The sequence below is a fragment of the Dermacentor silvarum genome, chromosome 9 (genome assembly GCF_013339745.2).
Source record: "Dermacentor silvarum isolate Dsil-2018 chromosome 9, BIME_Dsil_1.4, whole genome shotgun sequence".
NCBI lineage: Eukaryota > Metazoa > Arthropoda > Arachnida > Ixodida > Ixodidae > Dermacentor > Dermacentor silvarum.
The window spans coordinates 130707623-130729429 of record NC_051162.1 but is presented as its reverse complement, the minus strand read 5'-3'; the positions used below and the strand labels follow the sequence as shown (position 1 = coordinate 130729429).

General features: G+C 42.5%; 2 protein-coding genes across 7 annotated transcripts in view; both read right to left on the bottom strand.

The window, feature by feature from the left end:
• Positions 1–9290, bottom strand: part of LOC119464307 (carnitine O-palmitoyltransferase 1, liver isoform-like) — a 33716-nt gene extending 24426 nt beyond the window's left edge. Inside the window, exons 1-2 of the mRNA XM_049656389.1 lie at positions 8760–9290; positions 6090–6549 (exon numbers count right to left, since the gene is read on the bottom strand). Coding sequence (XP_049512346.1) covers positions 6090–6530 — 441 coding nt within the window. The 5' untranslated portion in view covers positions 6531–6549; positions 8760–9290. The remainder of the gene's footprint in view (positions 1–6089; positions 6550–8759) is intronic.
• Positions 9291–10545: 1255 nt separating this feature from the next.
• LOC119464308 (ADP-ribosylation factor GTPase-activating protein 2-like) overlaps positions 10546–21807 on the bottom strand; it is a 34337-nt gene continuing 23075 nt past the window's right edge. Inside the window, exons 7-12 of one of the 6 annotated variants that reach the window (XM_049655781.1) lie at positions 21211–21331; positions 16111–16329; positions 14725–14838; positions 14603–14656; positions 10839–10859; positions 10546–10730 (exon numbers count right to left, since the gene is read on the bottom strand). In XM_049655781.1, coding sequence (XP_049511738.1) covers positions 14767–14838; positions 16111–16329; positions 21211–21331 — 412 coding nt within the window. In that variant the 3' untranslated portion in view covers positions 10546–10730; positions 10839–10859; positions 14603–14656; positions 14725–14766. The remainder of the gene's footprint in view (positions 10731–10838; positions 10860–14602; positions 14657–14724; positions 14839–16110; positions 16330–21210; positions 21332–21807) is intronic. The other 5 variants (XM_049655782.1, XM_049655783.1, XM_049655784.1 and 2 more) reach the window with 5 other exon arrangements.

Genomic DNA, 21807 nt, shown 5'->3' with positions numbered 1-21807 from the left:
TCCAGTGAAGCTCACAATAAAGACCTTCTAAGGGTCTTTACAGTTGACTTACCTAAAGAACCAACAGCCATTAGCCATGCCAGGCAAAAATGTATGGGGCTGCTATATTACACATCTGATCAAACTTGTATGAAACAGATAAGCTCTAAATGTAAACTTTAGTGTTTATGGTTAGAGCTCAATAAATTTTATTGGGCATTATAGTCAATATGTTACACTTCTGTATAAAATATTTTGGTGACAAAGTGATGCTGAAGAAAAATAAAGCACAATAAAAAAGTTGTATGGCATAATTTTTTCATTTTTTTATACTGCTAAAAATGCCAGATGGGAGGAACAAAATGTATTCTACTACCAAAAATTATTACCAATAACATACACTGTTACAGTGCATTCCTTTTAAGCTCAGTGGCAATTAAGTCCCATTATAGCTTTTATACAGGTTCTCATTTTCCAGGTAATTTCCCATAACAGCCACCCAATGACTTCAAAACAAAACAAGAGGTATCAGTTTTCATATCTAAGAAGCAGAGAACAGCAAGCAATGTAAATGTCATGAAAGAAATATATTAGGCAAAATATATCACTTGCAAATTATTTGCAACTCGAATAGTGAGAATACAGAGCAAGAGAAAAATGTCTGAAGAAGTCAGTGCAGAGAACATATCAAAAAGCACAAGATTTACAGATACCAACATTTTATTGCACATTTTTTTGTTGTAATGCTTTACCCTTCAAACATAATCATAAGTTATTTAGTGACGAGTACATTCCTTTCCTAAATTTTTTGTTAGTAGTTTTTTCAACAGGGGAGTTACATTTTTATTAGAGGTGGGCGAATATTAACTCTTTTGAATATGAATTGAATACGAATATATATTGTAGCGAACATCAAATTGTAAAGCGCAGACACATATATTTTCAGCAGAAATATTTATTTCAACATAATTAAATGCCATGCTTGTACTTTACAAGTGAAAAAAGGACAGCCAACTGTTGCAGACAATTAGGATGAGTTTAATGCAATATCACTAATTGTAATAAGAATAACTGGATCAATAGACTCAACCTCTTTAGAGCCTGGTTGCAAACAAGGTTTCCAATAATGAATGGCCGCTGTATGACTAGCTTTCCAAAAATGCTAAATAAATGGTTGTTGAAAAAAAAAAAAAAAAAACAGTTGTGCAAAAAGAAAAGTAAAAGCTGCTGAAGGACTTGTGTGCCATAGAAACCTGTAAAAGGGCCTGTGACAAAGAAAACACTGATTGTAGCATAAAAGATAAAACTGCTACGTGACTAGACTGCAAGAAGCACTAAATTACAGACAAGTAAAGTAAAATCACAGGTTGTCATGTAGGCTTCCATTTCGAAGCCGAAAACAAAGCTTGCATTACCCATTTTGTTTCTGCATTGCTTCCAAAACTTTTGCAGTTATTTCACATCTGATAACAGTGCTAAATTTTGTTTAACAGTAATCGAATTTGAACAGCCAATTTTGCAAAATATTTGGTTATTTTCGAGATTCAAAAATTCCAAATAGTTCATTTTCGGATATGAATACATATGATCAGTGTGTAATATTCGATTTGTTTTCAAAACATTCAATATTCGGCCACCCCTAATTTATTTATGATGTCGGTGTTCTTCAGCCTCTTTACATCTTGCACAATCATGCTCACATTTCAGCATAAACTTCATGACCTTGAAATCACCCTTGATTGCGTGTTTCCATTAATCGCAGACTTCAATTGTCATAGCCTTCTCATCAATGTCACTATACGGGTAATGACTAGTAATCAATATTGTCCATTAATAATACTAAGGCATCCAAATGGCATTTCACCACACAAAGCGAGGAATGTTTCTTCAGTAATCAGCAGTATGAGACAGCGATGGGTTCATTTAAGGTAGCTTTCAATACACCGCTTAACATATTTACCAGAGAAGAAATAAAGTCTAAAGCGGGGGTGTTTATCGTTGCTTTTCCCTATATAATATATATTTATATACTATACAACACACACAAAATGCAGAAAAGTTGTCACTGGGCAACCGCTAGATCGACCTTGAATAAAATTTTCTGCAGATAAAAGGCTGAACCATAGTGACTGTCTGGCAAAGTTTTTTTTTTTTTTTTTTTTTTTTGGGGGGGGGGGGGGGGGGGGGGGAAGTCCCATGGCTTTTTAAACATAAATGGCCAAAAATTGGAAATTAAAAAATTCAATCATCAGGCAGGCAGCTATATAACCATGCAATAAAAACAGATACCAAAATTATGCAAACTGCCTCTATTAAATGGTTTCCAAGTGGACAAAGTCTGACATTACAAGATGCTTGATTATGTAAAGAAAAAAAAAAAAAGGTTAGCATGATTTTTTTCAAGACTAGCATTATCAAAGTGAACATCTCATGCCAAATGTCAAATAATAAACTACATTTGTCCACTTTAGGTGCTCTTAAAGGTGCAGCTCACAGCAGCTACCTACTTTTAATACAGAGTTCTAAACTTCGCACTTCAATTTATCTCTCTCTCTTTTCTTATAGAGTAATCTTCAGCAATGCTGGTAAAAAATTAAGGGTCTAAATCAGAAATCTGTTTCCAACAGTCATTAATGCATTGAACTTCAATGCAACAAATCTCATTCAAATCAATTCAGTGCTTGCTTAATGAGAACACTTCTGTGTTTTACATGTATCCGAATAGAAAACTCAGAATTGGCAATAAGCCTACTAGATCGACAGGCAAAAGCACCAGTGCTTATTGGTCAGTGACGAGTTACCAAAAAAGAAGATTACTCAAACTAGAACGTTCATGGCAGCCTGCTGGCAAGACTGGCAACGTTTTTTGTAAGCCTGATTAAGATATCCGCATAGACTTCCACTCATTGTGTAACCTGCCACCAGCTGTTTACTCGACAGAAAACGAGAGTTGTACACGCAATCGTGTCACAGGTGCCACCAGGTATGACACGGTGTGGATGCAACACAGACTGCGCAACACCATGTATATGTAGACATACCCAACGTGTAAAGTCAACAGAATACTTCCATCCTCACATTCATTCCTTCAGCAGTGTTGACTGCTGGTTCCAATACGAGACATTTGCCACAAATCCGCAGCTTCGAAAATGTCACACCAGGCTGTAATACTCCACTTTTTTTCTTAGCGAATTTTTTTTTTTTTTTTTTTTTCGGAGATGAGAAACCTGTTGTATGTGTTCTATGTCTGCAAGTATAAAACTCCATACAAGAACAATGTTACGCCTGATTTCAAGAATCAGAGAAATCAATACAGCTTTGTTGTTGTAGCCTCATAGCTATTTGCTCAGATAGATTTTAACTATGACTTCTTTTTTTTTTTTTGCAATGACTTTGACAGGATATGTAGAGGGGTAGAAAATGAGCAGAATTTAGAACAACAAGATCTGAGGAGGAGTCAAGGTCACAATCATTGCATCCAAGGCTCACGAGAGAAGATTGCGGTGTTTTGGCCATGGAACAAGGCAAGATGAGAACTACCGTATAGACTCGCATTGTAGCCACACACAGGCTTCACATGAAACAGCTTAAAATGTGTCTTCTTCAGGTGTTGCGACCATCCATACCACTAATATTTAGCGAGAAAGTAGGTTAGTGATTGTTTGTTAGTCTTGTAATGTGCTGAGTACAACTAACGAACAAAAGAACACACCAGAGACAAGGATAAGAGAGCACTCTGTTGTTCTAGTCCAGTATATCCTTTTGTGGTTGTTAGTTGTACTCAACACATTATAAGTTACAATAGAATGATGCTTGAGAATCACAAACAATAAATAAAATGACGATGCTTAAAATATGTTGCTTGCAAATTAATTTAAGGCGCTTATGATTAGACCAAGGCTACAAGATTGGTTATTATGCCAGATATATGTCCAAAAGAAATATGAGAAAATGGACATCTAAATTGTTGCTGATAACATCCACATGCAGTAATGCAGAGGGTTCTCTACTTTTGCTGTTTTGACAATCTATGCATTAAATGTTGGGTAACATTTTTTAACACCCTAAGTGTCTTACAGATATGCTCCCTTCGGAACATTTAATTTCACTCCCACGCCTGAAATATATTTCAGAGATGAGGCATTGATTGAGTCCAAATTTGCTGATGTAACAAAGCCCAACCAAAAATACAAAATTATTGCTCTGTTCTTAGAAATGTGTTTTCACTGATGATAAAGGTACATTATAAAAATTAATTTTATTTTTATAATAAAAGAAATGAAGGAAATAAAGAAAAAATAATTAGGGAAATTATTTTTTCAGGTTTTACCAATGTGCGGGTTGTACGAACTCCACTGTCAACTGCAAAGTTAATCTTAGAAGGTAAATAGTACCACCTCTCTATGGGCAAGCAATGAACACAGCTTTGCCATTTTTAGCCATGACCATGGTTGTGTGTCAGTACATTTTGTATTTAACAAGTGTTGTCAATTTCAAGCATCCTTCTTAACAATATCTTCTGCCCAGCACTTGTAGGCTTCATTCTGAGCAAAAACATGTTAACTTTAAAAAAACTTTCAACACAAAAAAAGAATTAAAAAAAAAACTTCACCTTTTTACTTATGCAAAAAAAAAAAAAAAGAAGGTACAGATAATTTACAAGTCTATATGGTGCATTGAAGTGTGCAGCAAGAACAAATTAGTGGCACCTCTGAACTTTATTTTCCTGTCTATGCAGGATGTACCAATTAGCTCAGTAACGCATACCGTTTCACAATCAATCATATTCATGTGCAAAAGGTTGCTTGCTCATTTTGGCTTGAAGAGCAAGTGCAGCTAATGAGATCCTCAGAATATGCTAATCAAGCTTTCAGGGAAGAATTTTCAGCAAGCCAGATTAAAGTTCACATATGTGATCTGATGCTATGCTATGAATAAGCTGTACCACTTGCGACGTTGTCGCAGCTGTTCCGTAGGACGACACAAATGGTTTGTTTGCTGCGAGATCGAACTAGAGCAAAAAAAAAATGGGAATGGCATAGCTGTCGAAAGAGTCCCCGGAGTCATTTCATGCCACAGTGAAGCAGAGTGAAAGCTACGTGATTGAGACAAAATCGCACACATGTGCATTCGCGTCGCTGTTTCATCATCATTTGCTGTTTTTTGTTTTGTTTTTGTCACCGTTTTGCTCAAACATTATTACCCGACACACTGCAAGTGTCCATCCCAGCCTTCGCATGGCCTAATTCTGCACCGGAACACTATCATCCGTCGCAGTGCGGCACTAGACATCAATGAAGGCAATTGACCTCCAAACTTTTCACGAGCTCTGACACTTATTTTTCAGCTTCAATAGTAACATGTACCAGTTCCTACAATGGCCACATTGAGGGTACTGTGCTTTTATGATGAACATTTGCACACAGCTAGTCTTGCTAACATGGGAATAGTGCAATAAGCAAACCCCAAATGCATCTGTATGACCTCTTTGCTCCCTGATAACTTGACCTAATATCACATGTTAAGATAGTACTGCAAGAAAACTGCGCTCACAGGACAAAATGTTGGTGCTTAGAGGTCTTTTTCAATACTGTCTATAGACAAATTGGTTGTTGGTAAACAAACAAGTATATTGAAGGCAAGAAGGGCCATTTTGAACAATAATGTTTGCGAAGTAACTGTTTCAAACTAGGCCACTTGTATTAACCTTGCCTTTAGTAAAAAATCTGAGTCCTATATATGATTCTCCCCCCTCTCGGAAAGCACGTGGTGACAGTGTTACCCTATCCTCCTTATGATGTCATTCTCTGCAGTTGGTCTATACACGTTAGGAATAAAAAAATTTAATTCAGGGGTTTTGTGAGCTAAAACCACGATCTGATTATTAGGCACGCTGTAATGAGGGGACTCCAGATTAACTTTGACTACCTGGGGTTCTTTAATGTGCACTTTAATCTAAGTAAACAGTGTTCTTGCATTTTTGTTCCCATCGAAATGCCGCCGCCACGGCCAGGATCGAACCCACAATCTCGTAACCGCTCAGCAGTGCGATGCCATAGCCACTAATCTATCGTGGCGGGACACATTAGGAATAGAGTGCTGCAACATACCTTGCTGCCACTGCCTCTGCTCTCATACATCCATCCCTTGTACAGGAACAGTCCTTTGAGGGCGTATCTCTGTGCAAGGCTCCAGAGAACCCAGAGCACCAAGCTGGTCACTCCACTGGCCGCCAACCGCGGAAGAAGGGCCGTCGATGCACCGGCCGCTGTCTTCTGGCTGGATATGACCGATGCCAGCCGCACTGTGAACCCACCGTCACGTTCGAGCAGAGAGAAGCCCGTCACGATGGAGAGCAAGAGGTACAGGCTCCGGTAGGAGGACGGGTACACGCCATTGTAGAGGTTGGTCAGGAAGCGAGCCACACGCTTCTTCCACGAGCGTAAGCCACTCTGCCACACGAGCAACAGCACTTCACGGTCATAGTTGATGTTGACACCTTCATGGGTGACTGTGAAACTGAAGGCCACAGCCTGATGTGCCTCCGCCATGGTGGCTGTGGACCTCCTCCTGGAATCGGGCAGTGTGTGCGGAAGTCGGGCTGAGCACTGAACTAGTATGTGAAAACTTTGCCAACAGCATGATAAATGATGACCCATTTGCAAAAGTATATTGCCAGATGACCAAGTAAAGCTTCATAAAATTCAAAGGTCCACAGAGTCCACTTGACTTCCGAATGCATGTAGGCCCTACAGAATCGACATGGAATGCAATTAAGTGTACTGATTGGCTGAGGAATGACCCGATTGGCTGTCAGAAAAGAAGTTTCTGTGGTTGATGTGCACCTGGCGAGTCAAAATTAAGTTTTGAGCGAGTAATAGAGCACGTCATTTCTTAAAGCTTTGGGGCACATAAGTGCACCCACTGCACATAACATGGTAAATGGCACACTTACGCGGCAGAGGTGGTGTCCAGCTTAATTCTTTCATGACCCTTGTGAACTTGCGAATTTAGATACATCTCATCAGGTATTGAATAAAAAAGCCTGCTGGGACATTATCCTGCAGTGCTCAAAGCAATTACAAAATCAATGTCCTTACCAGTAAAATCTTAACAGTGTTACATATTCAAACCTCTTTCCTCTCGAAATTTTTACTCATAGTTTATTATTTTAACTAAGCTATTGCATTTGCGGTCAAAGATTGTAATCCATGAATAAATGACATTAAATAGGTGAAATGCATAAATGAAAGAATGAATTGATAATTTCTGAGCAGGAACGAAAATTAACTCAAATATAAGCATAGCAGCTAGGCTGTTGCTCATTGTGCAACATAGCTTATCAAAAAGGAAATGCTGCAACTATGCAAGGAAGACGCATAACAATTAACTTTGCATGCATATATGCACAATGAGAGATGGAATACATGGGTACAATACCTGAACCGGGTTACCATACTACGCCCTTGATTTTAGACAGTGAAAATGATATGCTGAGTCGCTACATAACGAAACCAAAACTGCACGTAACCACAAGCACAGCAGACAATGAATCAATGGGCACTTCCAGAATCACGCGAACCGCTCCACCAAAAGTCCCACAGGGCACGTATTCCGTCGCTTCTCCAGCAAATCAACGCAGCTCGAAACGAATTGCCGAGGTGGCGTACGAAAACTTTCAGCTTCGCGCCCATGGGAAAGAGTGACCACACGTGGCGCAGCAACCAGCGTCAGAGCACGACGTCACCGCGCAACCTCCCGTAGATCGCGAAGCGCAGCCGACTGTTCCATGGGAATGTGTCCAGCGAACCGAAAAACAAGGGAGCAGGAAACCTTTGGCGTTCTCACCATTAATATTCGAGCCGCCGCCCGGCAGTTATAGCTACCTCATCACATACTTCTTTCCTCATATACTGGGCACGCGTCCTGCCAAACAGAGCTCCGACGTACTTCTAGCTACTCCAGCCTCGATTGCGAGGTGATGGTACTTCGGAACATTGACACGTATTTTGGCATCCGATGAGCGCCGACAAAATGCACACAAGTATACAGCCCGTTACACAAAGTAACGAAAGAAAAGGAAAACAGAGGAGTGATGACCCAACGCACCTTTGGCTCCCCGAAGCGCCAGGAAGCGATCGCTCGACAGGTACAAGGGAGGCTAGTTGAGGCGGCGACGCAAGCCAAGGGTACGCGACCAGAGAAGTAAAAAGGCAATGAGTGGCCTTGCACCGCGCACGCGGAGGAGGGAACCCACCGACGGGTTTTCCTCGCGGAGACCCAAGTAAACAAAAGAAGAGCGAAAAAAAAAAGGAGACCCGAGGGCGAGCGGGCGACCTACTCCCCTCTCCCGACGATTGCGCCCGCGATAGTAGAGCGGCCGTGCTTACGTCCACTGCTTACGTCGTTAAACGCCCTGCGCGCTGCCCCTCGATTCGCGAAGGGGCAAGTCAAGGTGTAGAGGCGCACGAGAGGCCACAGCAACAATGCAACGTCGAGGTGACGGTCGTTTTGACGAGAGCCAGCCCGCGCCGTCTCGCAGGTTGTTATTAGACGTGCGCGCTTCGGCTGACGACACGATCTGCGCGGCGTTCTGCGTTCAGTAATTGATCTGTTTGCCCGACGACTACGCGTCCGTTTCTTCGAAACGAACTTTGGACCGCGGTGAAGAAACTAAACGCTTCGCTGGGAAAGGAGACGGGGCTGCGGCGCGAAAAACGCGGAGGCCAGACATACCAACGTGATTCTCGGGAGAAGCTCTGCGGCGGAGCCCAACCTACCGGAGTCGGAGGCACAGCTGCGTGCAGAGGGGGTGGTGTAGTAGCGCGTGCCTCGAAGACTCTGTTGGAACGTCGTCAAGACGCCGGTCGACACTGGACCAGCACCACCGCGCCCGCTGATTTGAAGGAGCCTGGGCGCGGGATGCGCAGCTGTCCGAGCACGCCGCTGCGCCACATGCACCGCTCCGCCAACGCACGCTAGAGAGGTTGGCTACAGCTCGTCTCGACGACGGCACAAAACAAACACAGCGGCGGCACCCGGAAATAAGCGCACATGCGTCGCTCGCTCGCCTGCCAGCGTCGACGCCGACGACGCTATGGGGCGCCACAACACCAGTCACCTATGCGACGATTGTCACGGCGGGACCTCTAGATAAAACTGGCTTGCTGCGCTGGATTGACAGCTTTCGCATTTCACAATCATCATTCGCGCTTCGTTCCGATAGCTAAATTAGCTAAATAAAAGGAGCTCTCGCTGCCGCCCGCAGCCATTCAGCCGATGTATGGGCGGGAACTTTAAATCGGGACCAGTATTTTTATTTATTGCATATCCAATTGGGTAGCTTGATTGTTCTAATTGGGTCGCTTTAATCCGCCTAGTTAGAGTGAATCTTAATATTATATGTGCAGTGCACACAATAAAAGGTTCCGAGTCTCCTCTCTCGGCTGCTTGCGGTGAACTAGCTGTCAACATCTCCAGGACTTGAGAGAAGGTGCTTTAGAAGTGCCTAGTTCTGCATATCGATACAACGCCGCTGCCCTTATAAGTCCCCTACAGCCTCGTATCTGACCCGGAACCTCCAAGATAAGAACACAAAAGATGAAGTGTCTGGACTCGGGGCACATCCTGGACCCTCGCTATCTAATCTATATAAATGACGTTTTCAGCACGACATAAGTGCACACAAGTTTTTCTTTCTCTCCAGGACGTCTCACACGGATGCGCGCTTTGCAGTGAGCATCGTTTATCGTGAACTTCACGTGGGCATTCAAGCAAAGCGAAAATTGGGGCTCAAAGATCAAGTAGTTATGACCGAAGGCATGCGTCTTCATGCCCTGTGTACAGGAGCCCTATAGGTATATCATGGATGAGAAATGCCTTCGTCAACATCACACTTTACACAAGATTTCTTCAACTGTTGCAATGACAAGCAATGGCATGTAATTCACTGCAAGAAATAACACTAGATCGATCTTGGCTACCAGACTTATCAGCATTTATGCTGTCAGCTAAAGCTATTTCAGTAGCATTGCCACGAGTTTCGCTTATCAATCTACGGTCTCCCACGTACCATATTTACTCGATTATAATGCGCACCTTTTTTTTTCTTGTGGAAAGATTCATTAAAACAGAATGTGCACATTAGAATCGAGCATGAAATTATAACTGCTACAAGTGGCGCCCAAATCCCACTTTTTTAATATGGAAAGCCACGCTTTGCTGCATTTCATGTGAGGAGAGAACCTGCGAGCACCAAAGTTAATCGTCGGATACCACCTGTAGCTGGTGTCCTAATTGCACCTACAGTGACTTCAGTTTATTTTTTCGAGCCAGGACAATTAAATCACTACTTCTTTCTTTTACCATGAAAATCCAATGCTACGAACTATGAGTACGCAATAGTACTGGATCTTGCATATATTACTGAACTATGAAAACTGGGGTGCTTGTTAGAATTTAGGGCATTGCAGTTTTCACTTTCAACCATGAAAAGGTGGGTGCATATTACAAGTGAGTAAATACATAATTTTTTTATCTGCATCTAAAAGAATCACAGTCACATAGTTACAAACCTACAAACGGCATGTTTATTTGCACTTTCAATAATGGCCTTCGCTGTAGGCAGCCCCAAGAGACGCACCAACGGGAAGTGGCATGAAGACCACCGCAGAACCATCTTCAAACTTCATCAGAAAAAAAAAAAAAATGGAACAGTCCCAAAGGCCTCTTTTTCAATAGCCGTAACGATCCTGAAATGAAACGGGTGCAAGGTCTTCAGCGATACGCACAATTCACGACACAGTGCCCCATGCTCGACCCTTCCCATTTGAAGCAAGTTCAAGGAAGGCTCTCCTTACCGTGAGCACGGTTCACTTTCTCTGTTAGCGAAGTGCAGAGAAAAAGTGAGAGAAACAAGGCAGGCTTGTTAGTGATTCGTGGGCAGGGAAAGCAAACAAGTGCAACTACATGGAACACTGCACATAACAGTGTTCATATAACAGCACTAAAGACGAGTACAAAAAGAACACATAGGACACCACGGGCGCATGTGTTATTTTCGTCCTCCCCCTTATTGCTGTTAGAAGAACGCCGTCAAGATGAACCAACTCAGGCCAAATTAAGGTATTGTTACTGCACACCAAGACACCGCAAAGCAAGAAATGAGTTAGAGAAAATTTCACTGTTTGAGGCAGACAAGTGCTCCGGTCACAAAGTTTCCTACAAAGCTCACTAGAGGGAACCCTGGAGCTGCAACTGTTCTGCTACACTGCAAATGATGGATACTACATGGATTTGTCTAATCTATGTGCTTGTGGCTTCAGACATTCTTGTGATGTCATTTACTGCACTTCATCTTTTTAAATTTCTGGGCAATCGTACTTCAATGCACAAAGTTTTCGCACACAAGGGCAGTCATTGCATACTGTTGCAATTAAAATGCAGCATTTTGTTGAAAATCATCAATTTGCAAAGTCCCAAAATTGGTTGATACCATAAGGACGACCATAAGGACATAAGGAAATCCATGCACGACTCATAAATCTAATGCTAGCTGAATCGCCACACTCCCATAAACAACTATACCAGTTTCATAATTGTAGAGCTAGCATTTCTGTGAGGCAATCTGCCCAACTAGAATAGTGGCATAGCCATTTTTACAAACAGCACCTACAAGCACAGTTTGCTTGCATAACACCACGTAAAAAGTAGACGTGGCTCTCTGGCACTTCGTCCAGAATTCAGGCACTGATTTACTTATTTTGTTCTCACCAATTCATTGGATATAGTTGTTTATGAATGGTTTATATTTTCCAACTGATCGCTTATTGTTTTTTATAGAGGTCGTTTTTTGTCTCCCCCACTGTATGACATTGTTTTGTTCCTCTATTAGATACCAGCTGCCTTAGCATCTACAGATGCAGTCGGCAGCTCATACTGTAAATAAATAAATAAAGATATAATGAAACCATGCGCAAGAGACAAGCCCCAGTTTGTGCAGTTAGCTCTTCATTTGAACATTGACTGGTGCAGCCATTAGTTGGGCAAATGCGCAGTTCATAGAAGCACACTAACAAATTGGGAAACAAATCTGTAGCGCCAGAGGAGTTACCTCTAGTAATTATTGTAGGAAATGCTATGGATCCCACTAGATAGCACCTATAAACTCAATACCCTCCATACTTTTCCTCACCTAACATTATACAGTCTCCCACTCGCAATACTGCTAGTGTAAAGTTTTTACAGCTGGACCGCACTCAGAGAACCCCAGGTCCTTTCAAATCATCCCTGGACTATTATAACTGCCAATTCCTGTGTGTGTGTTCATGTTAAGCCGCTGACATGCTTGCCCAGATAACCTAATCACCAGGCTAGGTAGGACCTGCCATGAGGACCTCTGTGAACAAAGAACCTTTCTTGTTCCTTGTCTGTGAAGGTGCCTTGTTAACGAGAATATTTGTTAGTGTGAATGACAAGGTAGTTTTGAAAAAGAGGGCATGCAAGGGCAGATAAGCGTACAAAGAGAAACAGTCACACACCAGCAGTCAAAGTCTAATAGTTATCACACATACTTAGTAGTGACCAAACTGCCATTAGTGCAAGATTTAAATGCAGCCTCATTAATATTGTCCACAAACCTTTCTGCTTGGTTTTCTTCACCAGTAAAATCAAAAATGTTTATTTGAAATTTTTTGGTCACTGCTGAGAGTGTAAATCGGGAGTCCACATGGTGTATGCTGTCTCACAATTTCATAACACTTTTGACTGAGCTTAGCATACCTCCCATCATCCCTGAATTCCTTAATTCATAAATTACACCATACTACCAGAAAAAAAATGTCATACTTTTTTACATTTTACAGACAATGCCTGCCTCTATTGAAAAGTTTCAACACAGTAGAATCAACAGTACAAAATTTCTGTCACCTATATTATGCACATTTTGTGACTGAAACGTTATGTTGTGGACGGAACAATACCAAGCCATCATACACATGCACACAAAAGAAAATAACAATGAAATTGATATTGGTACAATTAGGATGCGCTCTTTATTACCACACAAAGACAACAGAATGACGCCAAGGAAAGCTTACAGGAAGTTAACCTTTACATAAGAAACTTAACTTTCTATAAATTAGTACAGAAGCACACAAATTTATAAGTGTGCTCATACCCATAGTAATGGGAAAGGAGATGAAGGAGAGAAAATAAAAGTGAACCTGAACGTAACATGCACCTGATCAGAACAAAATGAGATGCGCAGAATTTACCTTCACAGAAGGGAAACGTTTTGCTTTAAACGTTCTTCCATAATGAAAGTATCGCGTTGCTGTCGCCATTTGTGCTTCACTGGCCACAGATAGCAAGCTCACAAGGCAGTTTTCTCGAGCAATCACCTATAGAGATACTACTATCACTTTCACGATATTTGACATGACTCCGCATTGGAGTTGTCGAAATATGTGGCCAAGAGCGTTCCTGGCACTCTGCGCAGACAGTGAGCTTGGCACCGCGCCAGAAACGCCGGTGGCCGTATACGCCGACACATCTGATGCCAAGTCGTGCGAAATCTCGCAATCGTGATCATGGTCGATTACGAAATGAACCTGCAGTGACCTTCAAGAAAACGCGTCCTGCTGCCACCTCGTGATGGCGATGATGCTGCGTCTGATGGCTTTAACGGTAGGCTTTTGTCCACACCACGAATGCAGTTTTGGTTTCGTATCAGATTGTAATGCGTACGCAATTCTTGGACCCATTTTTCACGAAAAGAGGTACGCATTAGATTCATGTCAGTACGGCAATTCTCCTTTGTCACAAATATAAAGATAAATTTAAGGCTCCTGGTTTTTAAAGAATGCTAATGAGAAACAATAAATCAGTTTACACTTACACTGACCTTTCTTTCAAAACATCAAAATACTATTTTCATTATTTCGTAGTAAGAAGTTGATTACTGGAAGAGGAAATGAACGCAAAACTACTTGAACTTCTTTAAATTTTGCACTTAAAACCCAAGCACTGGTACTTCACTGCATTTCTTTCATATTCAGGCCATTGTGGCGAATTGAAAATTCAAAAAAACTTGCCAAGTTCAGTTTCTGGCTCCTGTACAAGATGATAAAGTCTATTTTTAACTAAAAAAAATTAACTATGCCACAGCAGATGCCATCAAAATCCATGACGTCATAGCAAGCTAGTGTGGAAACTTGAAGGCAGTGTCACTATCAGTCTTTCACTTCTACTTGTTGTTGGTTTACCATTCCTATTCTCAACACACCACGAGCCGCGTTTCCTTTTTTTTTTTTTTTAGGTATTGTAGAAAGTGTAATTTGCTAAGAAGCTTGACTCAATACTGAAAAACACGCCCACATGGTTGTTTACTCATGCAACCCTGGCCATTATCTCCATTAACAGCACAGAAGTGACTTTGCGTACGCACTGTCGAACATTGCTCGAAACTGTGCTATACTGTCGCTGACCGATAACACAGACTCGGTGGAGACCGCCCAAAGGTCTGAATAATGGGAAGTCGAAAGTAACGGATTCGCTTCATTCCCCAAGTGGGAAAAAAAAAAAATAATAGTAATAATCTTGCCAAACGCATTGCTGCACGTACATATACTTGCATGCGACCTGGTCAGTCTATATTTCAGCCATCGTCATGCTGTTGCTGTGAATAAACGAAAAGTATGGTCAATGCATGCACCAAATCTCCAACCCTTGGCGACCAAAACTGACCATGCTCTGCTAGCCAAGTGACTGCAGGTTTCTTTACAACTGTCACTGTCCAGCTTCATCCCTGCCCTCATTGGCGCTCATATCAAAGGTGCCATACGAGGCTGCTTGATGATTCTGAGCAGTAAAAATTTTCAACAGCAGACAAGTTATCTAACCCATCTAACCATTTAGCATGTAAACGAACAAATGCTGGACCCACGGGACCCAGACAAAATGATGACACCAACGACGTGAAAAACACACAAATGGATGCAGCAGATTATCCACTGAAGAATAATTGGATGCAAAAATGAAACCAGACTTCAATGGTGAGAGCAAGAGTCATCACCACTGAATAGCAGCAGAAATAAAGTTAGGTTGGCGATCATGACATGCCATGACATGCCATTTTCATACGAAAGTTCACTCAAGAGATTAGTTAATTTACATGCTAAGCTAGCAGCAACAGTCAGGTCACATATTATTAGCATTCAGGAGACTTGTATGTGTCGCAGTATGAACTGGCCAAGTGGTTATTTGAAGCGTGGGCCTCTGCCCCTTTGGCAACTGTTGCAAAGTCGTTCAAGCAACACGTAATATCAAATGTAATGTACCTTATGGAGGACAACATGTTGTTGTTGGCCTATAGACCCCATTAAAGAGCCATCTGACAGCAACAACAGAAATCAAGTTTGAAAAAATTTCGATTCTGTGAAAGTAGATTCTGTAGGTTTCATTTCCTTCCAAGTGAAAAATTGGTAAGCCATGCTTATTTCTTTAAACTCGACTGTGCATCGGATTTGGGTGCACATTATTTTCTAAATTCAAACCAACAAAAATATTACATCACAGATGCATGCTAACTTGACAAATGATACATGAAATCCAGCGAAGCTGTAAAAGCAAGTGCTCACACCCTTCGGAAGTACTAGGGGGTCTGTTTGCTGGCTCACAGCCTCTCTCGGAACACAGCACGCAGGCTGCATCGCAACACTACCCCTTCAGCTTTCGCTGTCGCAGCCGTACAAACTCCTAACCGACCTTCAACCAGGATCCAGTAAACACAATGTGAAAACAAGACTTGTGGATAACTGGCTGAAAAAAATTAGTAAGTAGGTTGTTGTCTATTCGAGTGCTTTATAAGCAAGGCAACATTTAATTTTATAATCATTGGTGAACACGTTCCAAAGCAAACATTCAGAACTCTGGCTGTTCTTTCATCAACATTTGGTACCAACCACGCGATAGCACGCCGGCCTTCATCGCCGCTAAAACAGCTGTGGAACTCTCTTTAACAGCTTCGCTGTAAAACTGGGTGTGCATTAGATTTGGAGCTAACAACAGTAATGCCTTTCTGAAGCATGCGAAGAAAACACACCTGCATCTGTCACTTTGCAGCGTACTTACCTGCAGAGAGCTCATGACACCATTTGCAAGCGAGGAAAGTCGTGAAGCCACCTTAGTGACTCCGTCCCGGACTCCTTCTCGAATCTCATACAGGTTCGGTCCCGACAGGCTGCTGCTGGAATGCGACATGTTGCTCGAACCTGGCCCACCACCAAAGTAGTCGGCACTCGAGATGGACGACGAGCCTTCGAAGCGTGCCAGCTGGGCCCTCTTCTCAAACTACAAACGCAGGGAACAAGGACAAAGAGAAGGAAATGCTCTCAGCGCATCAATGCATAAACATTGTAGTTCACAGCAATGATTTGTGAGTACACTTTAACCCTTTGAGGGTTTTTGGCGCACATGTACGGCGCCGATCTTATGTTTGATATTTCACGCATATTCGACACCACTGGTTGTTCAGAGGTACTGCCATCTCTATGGAATCGCCCAAAGTCATTTGAAATTGCGCTTCTGCTCACCGGTGTGCACAACTCAACTTGTTTACTTTCAAGAACTCAATCACGTGCTCGCACGTGCATCGTCTGCTACCTCCAAGGCGCGCGTGGAGGAGATGCTATTGTTTTTACAGCCGCCACTATTGCATTGCCGGTATCCTGGCGTGGCGAAAGTTCAGAGATACTAATCAGTTTATATTTTCTTTGCCTTCATTCGCATTTCCCTTTCGGTTGCGGTTCATGTATTCCCGTACGCTGAGGTGCGCACATTTGAGACTTCGGTATGGCCGCTCACAGTGCCTCTTCTCACGGCGACTGCTCAAGCGTTTCTTCTTCTGATGACATGGGTTTTCGTGACAACAAATTGATAGCCATAAATTCTGCTAGATATTTTTCTTGATCTCTTACTGTATAGCATATTTGAGTGTATACGGTTGGTAAGAGTAAAGTGTTTTTGAGACAAAATATTGCTTGCAAGAAATATTAGCTGTATTCAGAAGTTTTCAATCATTTCTTACAACTGGAAACTGCAATAAAAAAATCTGAACACGGAGGCACAGCCTTTAAAGCAATTCGACCCTCAAAGGGTTAGAGGGACACTAAAGAGAAATGCTAAGTCAGCTCAGATTGATGAAGTATGTGAGCTCGCTCTACGTCTCCTGGCGCGGCGTCGGTAAATCGCCCCAAAAGAGGGCTTCACGACGTGGCGCGACGGCGTGCGGCGATAGACCCACCGCAGGTTCAAGCACCGAGCCTAAAGGCCTGGCCAGCTATTGCCGTACGTATAGAGCTCCCTCCCATGAATACGACACGTCCAGGACAGTTAATGCATTTATCGATTAAAACACTACGCCAGTAAACACAAAACTGCGCTCTAAAGCACAGAGCACGCCGCGTCGAACAATGGTTCGCGCATGCGGGCCGAGATGCGTTTGCAAGACACTACCTAGTGCTTTTCCGCCACCGACTCTGGTCAGCGACGGTTCGGACACGCAGAATGTGACGCACCGAGTGTCTGCGACTACCGCAAGGGCGGAACGCAGAGCCACTCAGCAAGCCACACTCACGCAGGCTGGCAAAGCACGTGACCGTCCCAAGGCCGGGGCATTGGGGACACGAATAGATGGTCACTCACGTACCTTGCTGCTTGCCTCTCGTGACAGGCGCTCGTCCTTCCTGCTGCTCGACCCCCGCGCGCCGCGATAACGCTGCCTTGTAAGGGCTTCTTCCCTACGTCACGCCCCCACGACCCAATCGGAGGGCTGCGTAGCACGACACCCCGGGACGCGGCCGCGGCGCTTGGGAAAACAGCGCGGAGTCGAGGGACATGCATTCGGGGGTCTCCTCACACTAGCGAATGAGCCCGGAGCCGAAGGCACAGCAACGACTGTGCCCGGCAGACCGCAGGAACCCCCACATCCCCACAAGTATTATGTCAAAACTATTTTTGTTGATTTCTCTGTAACAGTTTGCTTATTCAAAAAGATAACGAAGGTCAAAGTTTTTTTAATTTCTTGCAATAACGTCAGCGCCGGTGTGTCAATGCGACATTATGGATTTCGAATTATTTTCTCGTACCTGGAATGTTGGGGCTCAGTAAAATTTCTAGAAACGCGATAAGTCTTTGGCTCTTGTAGAACAAAATGTAGTCCATCTTTACAGTTAACAATTATAACTAGGCCTGAGCTGGTGCTGTCGAAATCCATGGCGTCATGGAAAGTTTGTGCGAGAACTTCAAGGCATAGTTGGCATTAGTTTTTGCTCCCACGACAAGAGTGGCATGCTTGTTATGTTGGAATGGTAATTTACTCACACAGCTAGAATCACTGTTCTCTTTAGTGTCCTTTAACGTAATTAAGGTCTGCAAAGGTGGCAAGTGGCTCACGATAGCTCAGCTTGTTCACCTGCATGACACAGCGCAGTGCACAAGCATACACAGGGTTATAATGATTAATCTGTCATCATCATCAGCAGCAGCATAAGAATGTTTTATGTCCACTATGGGACAAAGGCCTTGTCAAGACGTCTGTTTATCATCTTTATGATGCTTTCTCATTACAGCTTTCATACAGGATCGTATTGCAACTTACTGTTCTATGTGTAAATGTGACTGTATTCACTGTATATTTTATTTCTCCTAATTCTACTTCGAGTCAATCTTTTATGGACATATATTTATTTTGTGTTTATAAGCATATCGACCTGTCTATCAGGTTTTCCTTACTGTGTGTCCTCTACATTACAGAAATATTGGGTTATAGTGTGTCCTCTACAAAAAAGACAGAGAGTGCAACATCGCTGTTTGCACACCTGGGTCCTTTGCTACTAAGGCTAGCTTTCTTGCAAGCTTAGACGTTTAGTGGCTAAGTGTGCTTTACAGGCAAAATTTTGCTAGCAGCACGAAATCATCACAAAATTGAGCACAACATCGGCCCGATATTCTAAGATTTAATAGAAACAAATGCTAAGAACCGTGTTTGCTCCTGCACAGCCAGAAATATATTCAATTTGATTCGAATATTCATATGCAACCGAATATACAAACATTTTATGATTGCATACAAATATTAAAAGTATAATATTCGATAATACTCAAAACTTTTCGAATATTCACACAGCCCTACCTGATACCTTTGAGCCTCGCTATAACAGGACCGCATCTGACACAAAAATATCTTAGTTATATCCTATATTCATTATAGGCATATATTCGTTACATGCTGATATCGGTGAGAAACATTCTATATTTACTTCATTATATTCATGCTCACTATATCAAGGCTCAACTGTATTGTGTCAAATTTGCTGTATGGCAAAAATTAACCATATACAGTGGAATCTCGATATGAATCTCTCTGGATGCCGCAAAAATTCATATCACCCGAAATTTGTATCACCCAAAAACATTTTTTAATTAGGGAAATTAGGGGGGACAAGGCAAAATTTCAACTCAAAATTGCTAAAAATTCCAGATTCTAAAAATTTTATTTTCCTGAAATTCTAAGACCTTCTTTTATCTCATGGCAAAATATTTGGAAGAACTATGTTGCAGAATTTGAAAAAATTGAACTTTAGTATGTTGTCTTCAAAATCTGGAAGAAAATCGGGCTTTGGGAGGTGCTATTGCACCGCTGATCAAGCAAGCGTGGCTTTCTGTTGACACAGCACAGACCATCTTGGTATCGCCGTAAACATGAGGGATCAGAAATTCAGATAGCCGCAGCTCTGTATATTTCTCCACGCAGAAATAAAAGTCAAAAAGAGCACAGAAAGGGAAAACTAGCTTCACGATTCGTTACGGCAGTCATGTGGCTCACAGGGAGCGCTCTTATTGGGTAACGATAATTTTAATTACTGGCACGCTTGTTTCGCGCACAGTTTGGCTGCAGCGAGCTGCGCACTCCGCGTCTTCCGAGGCCAACATTTCAAGATCTGTCTGGTTATCTTGAGTTCCTTCCGTTCCTGCGGCCTCTGCCTGATGGTGATAAGGACATGATTTGCACAAGATAAAGGACTGTGTTTTCTTTGAGGCAGCAAAGCTACTTCGTATTGTGCTATCTGATGGGTCCAAAGGTAGAGAAGTTTTGAATTGTCATTGGGCGCAGAAGACAACGGAATGTGCGGCATGGTTATGAAATACAGAGATAAGGCTACCCATGGAAGTGAATGCAGCTGATCTTGCTGGCACTGCAAGACTGGGTTGCGTGTAATCGCCGGCTCCAGGTAAAGTTGCAAGGTTTTTGAAGATGGCTGACAAGTTATGTGATATTGCACAAAGCAAAAGTGTCTTGCTTTCATTAGGGGGCCGGAGGGGACGCACGGCGATGGAGTCAAGGTAGAGTGACGTAAGTCACTCTGGCAACAATAATGCGACTGGTGAATAGGCGTGGTTACTCTGCCGGCCTGACAACAGCCAGTGTCAGGTGCTACTAGCGAGGTGGGGCCTCCTCACCAGTTCCACGGGGTATCGCGCATCGGCGCATCATCCACCGCACAGTGCAAAAAGCAGTTCACAAAATTCAAAATTTAGCATGCTGTAAGCTAATGAATTTGGACCAAGACTTTTGGAAAATTCGTATCATTCTGAAATTCGTATCGGAAGTCATCATATCTCTGAGATTCTCTTGTATTGGCACCATCATATTGTTTTCAGAAAATTACAACAAATATGACCTTTACAATGTCTCTAAAATGGTCATCCATGATGAGTGCACTGTCAAAGACCATCCAAACCCTAGCGACACGCGTACTCAGAAGTGCAGACTAATTTATGCAGTTGAAATTAGATAATGAAATGCAGTAGTTGTCAGTGTTAAACATTTCACTGCTGTAAAAAATTGTGCAACTAGCACATAACACACAAGAATCACAAAGAAACCAAACTGCAGCTTCAATTGAAGCTGCAGTTTGGTTTCTTAATGAAGCCATGCCAAATGGTAGACAAATCCATGTAAATTATCTATAGCTCCAAATTCTTTGATAATTCCCACGATGGCTGAATGACTGCAGTGCTAGATTTCCTTCAGGCAATTTTGGTAGGAAATTCTATGCCTGCTATAATGAAAAGCCCTTTGTGCAACTTAGCATGCCATGACAGAAATTAAAAATAGAGCTAGGCCTAGTGAAAAAACAGGTAGTAAGTCACAATAGAATAGAGACTTACATCAGAGTCTGCAGAGCCGTGAAAGAACTGATCAGATGAGATTGCCTTGGCATTGCCAAACTTCTTGCGGGCTTCATCAGTCGCCGGTCCCTGTTGAACCACATGCCGACTGCGGCCAGAACTGTTGGGGTCAACAGGGAAGTCACATTAAGTAACAGGCTACTGCGATTAAAAAGCATATTTGCAGACCAGCCAACCTATGAACCTTAAGATTTCTAAAATTCTCGCTGACAACACTGAGGGGGAGAAGGGAAGGGGGGGGGGGGTATAGCAAGCATTTTTATTTTTAAGTTTGCCATGAGGGCACACCTTGTGTGGGAAACATATGCACTTTGTGATAATTTACCTTTGGTGCAGCAGCAAACTGGAAACAGCACAATATGATAAGCACACACAGTTTTCAAATTTCAGTGACTTTTACAGCGAAATTGGTGTTGCACATTTCACCTGCTTTGGGAACTTCTTGGAATAAACTTGCTCGAAGCAGGTACCACTCCGATGCCCTTTCGCAATCAGAAGACCTTTAAGTGTATGGTTGTAGACCAAGGAGCAAAATGTTTTCGTGAACAGAATTTATTTTTCATAGAACTACAGAAT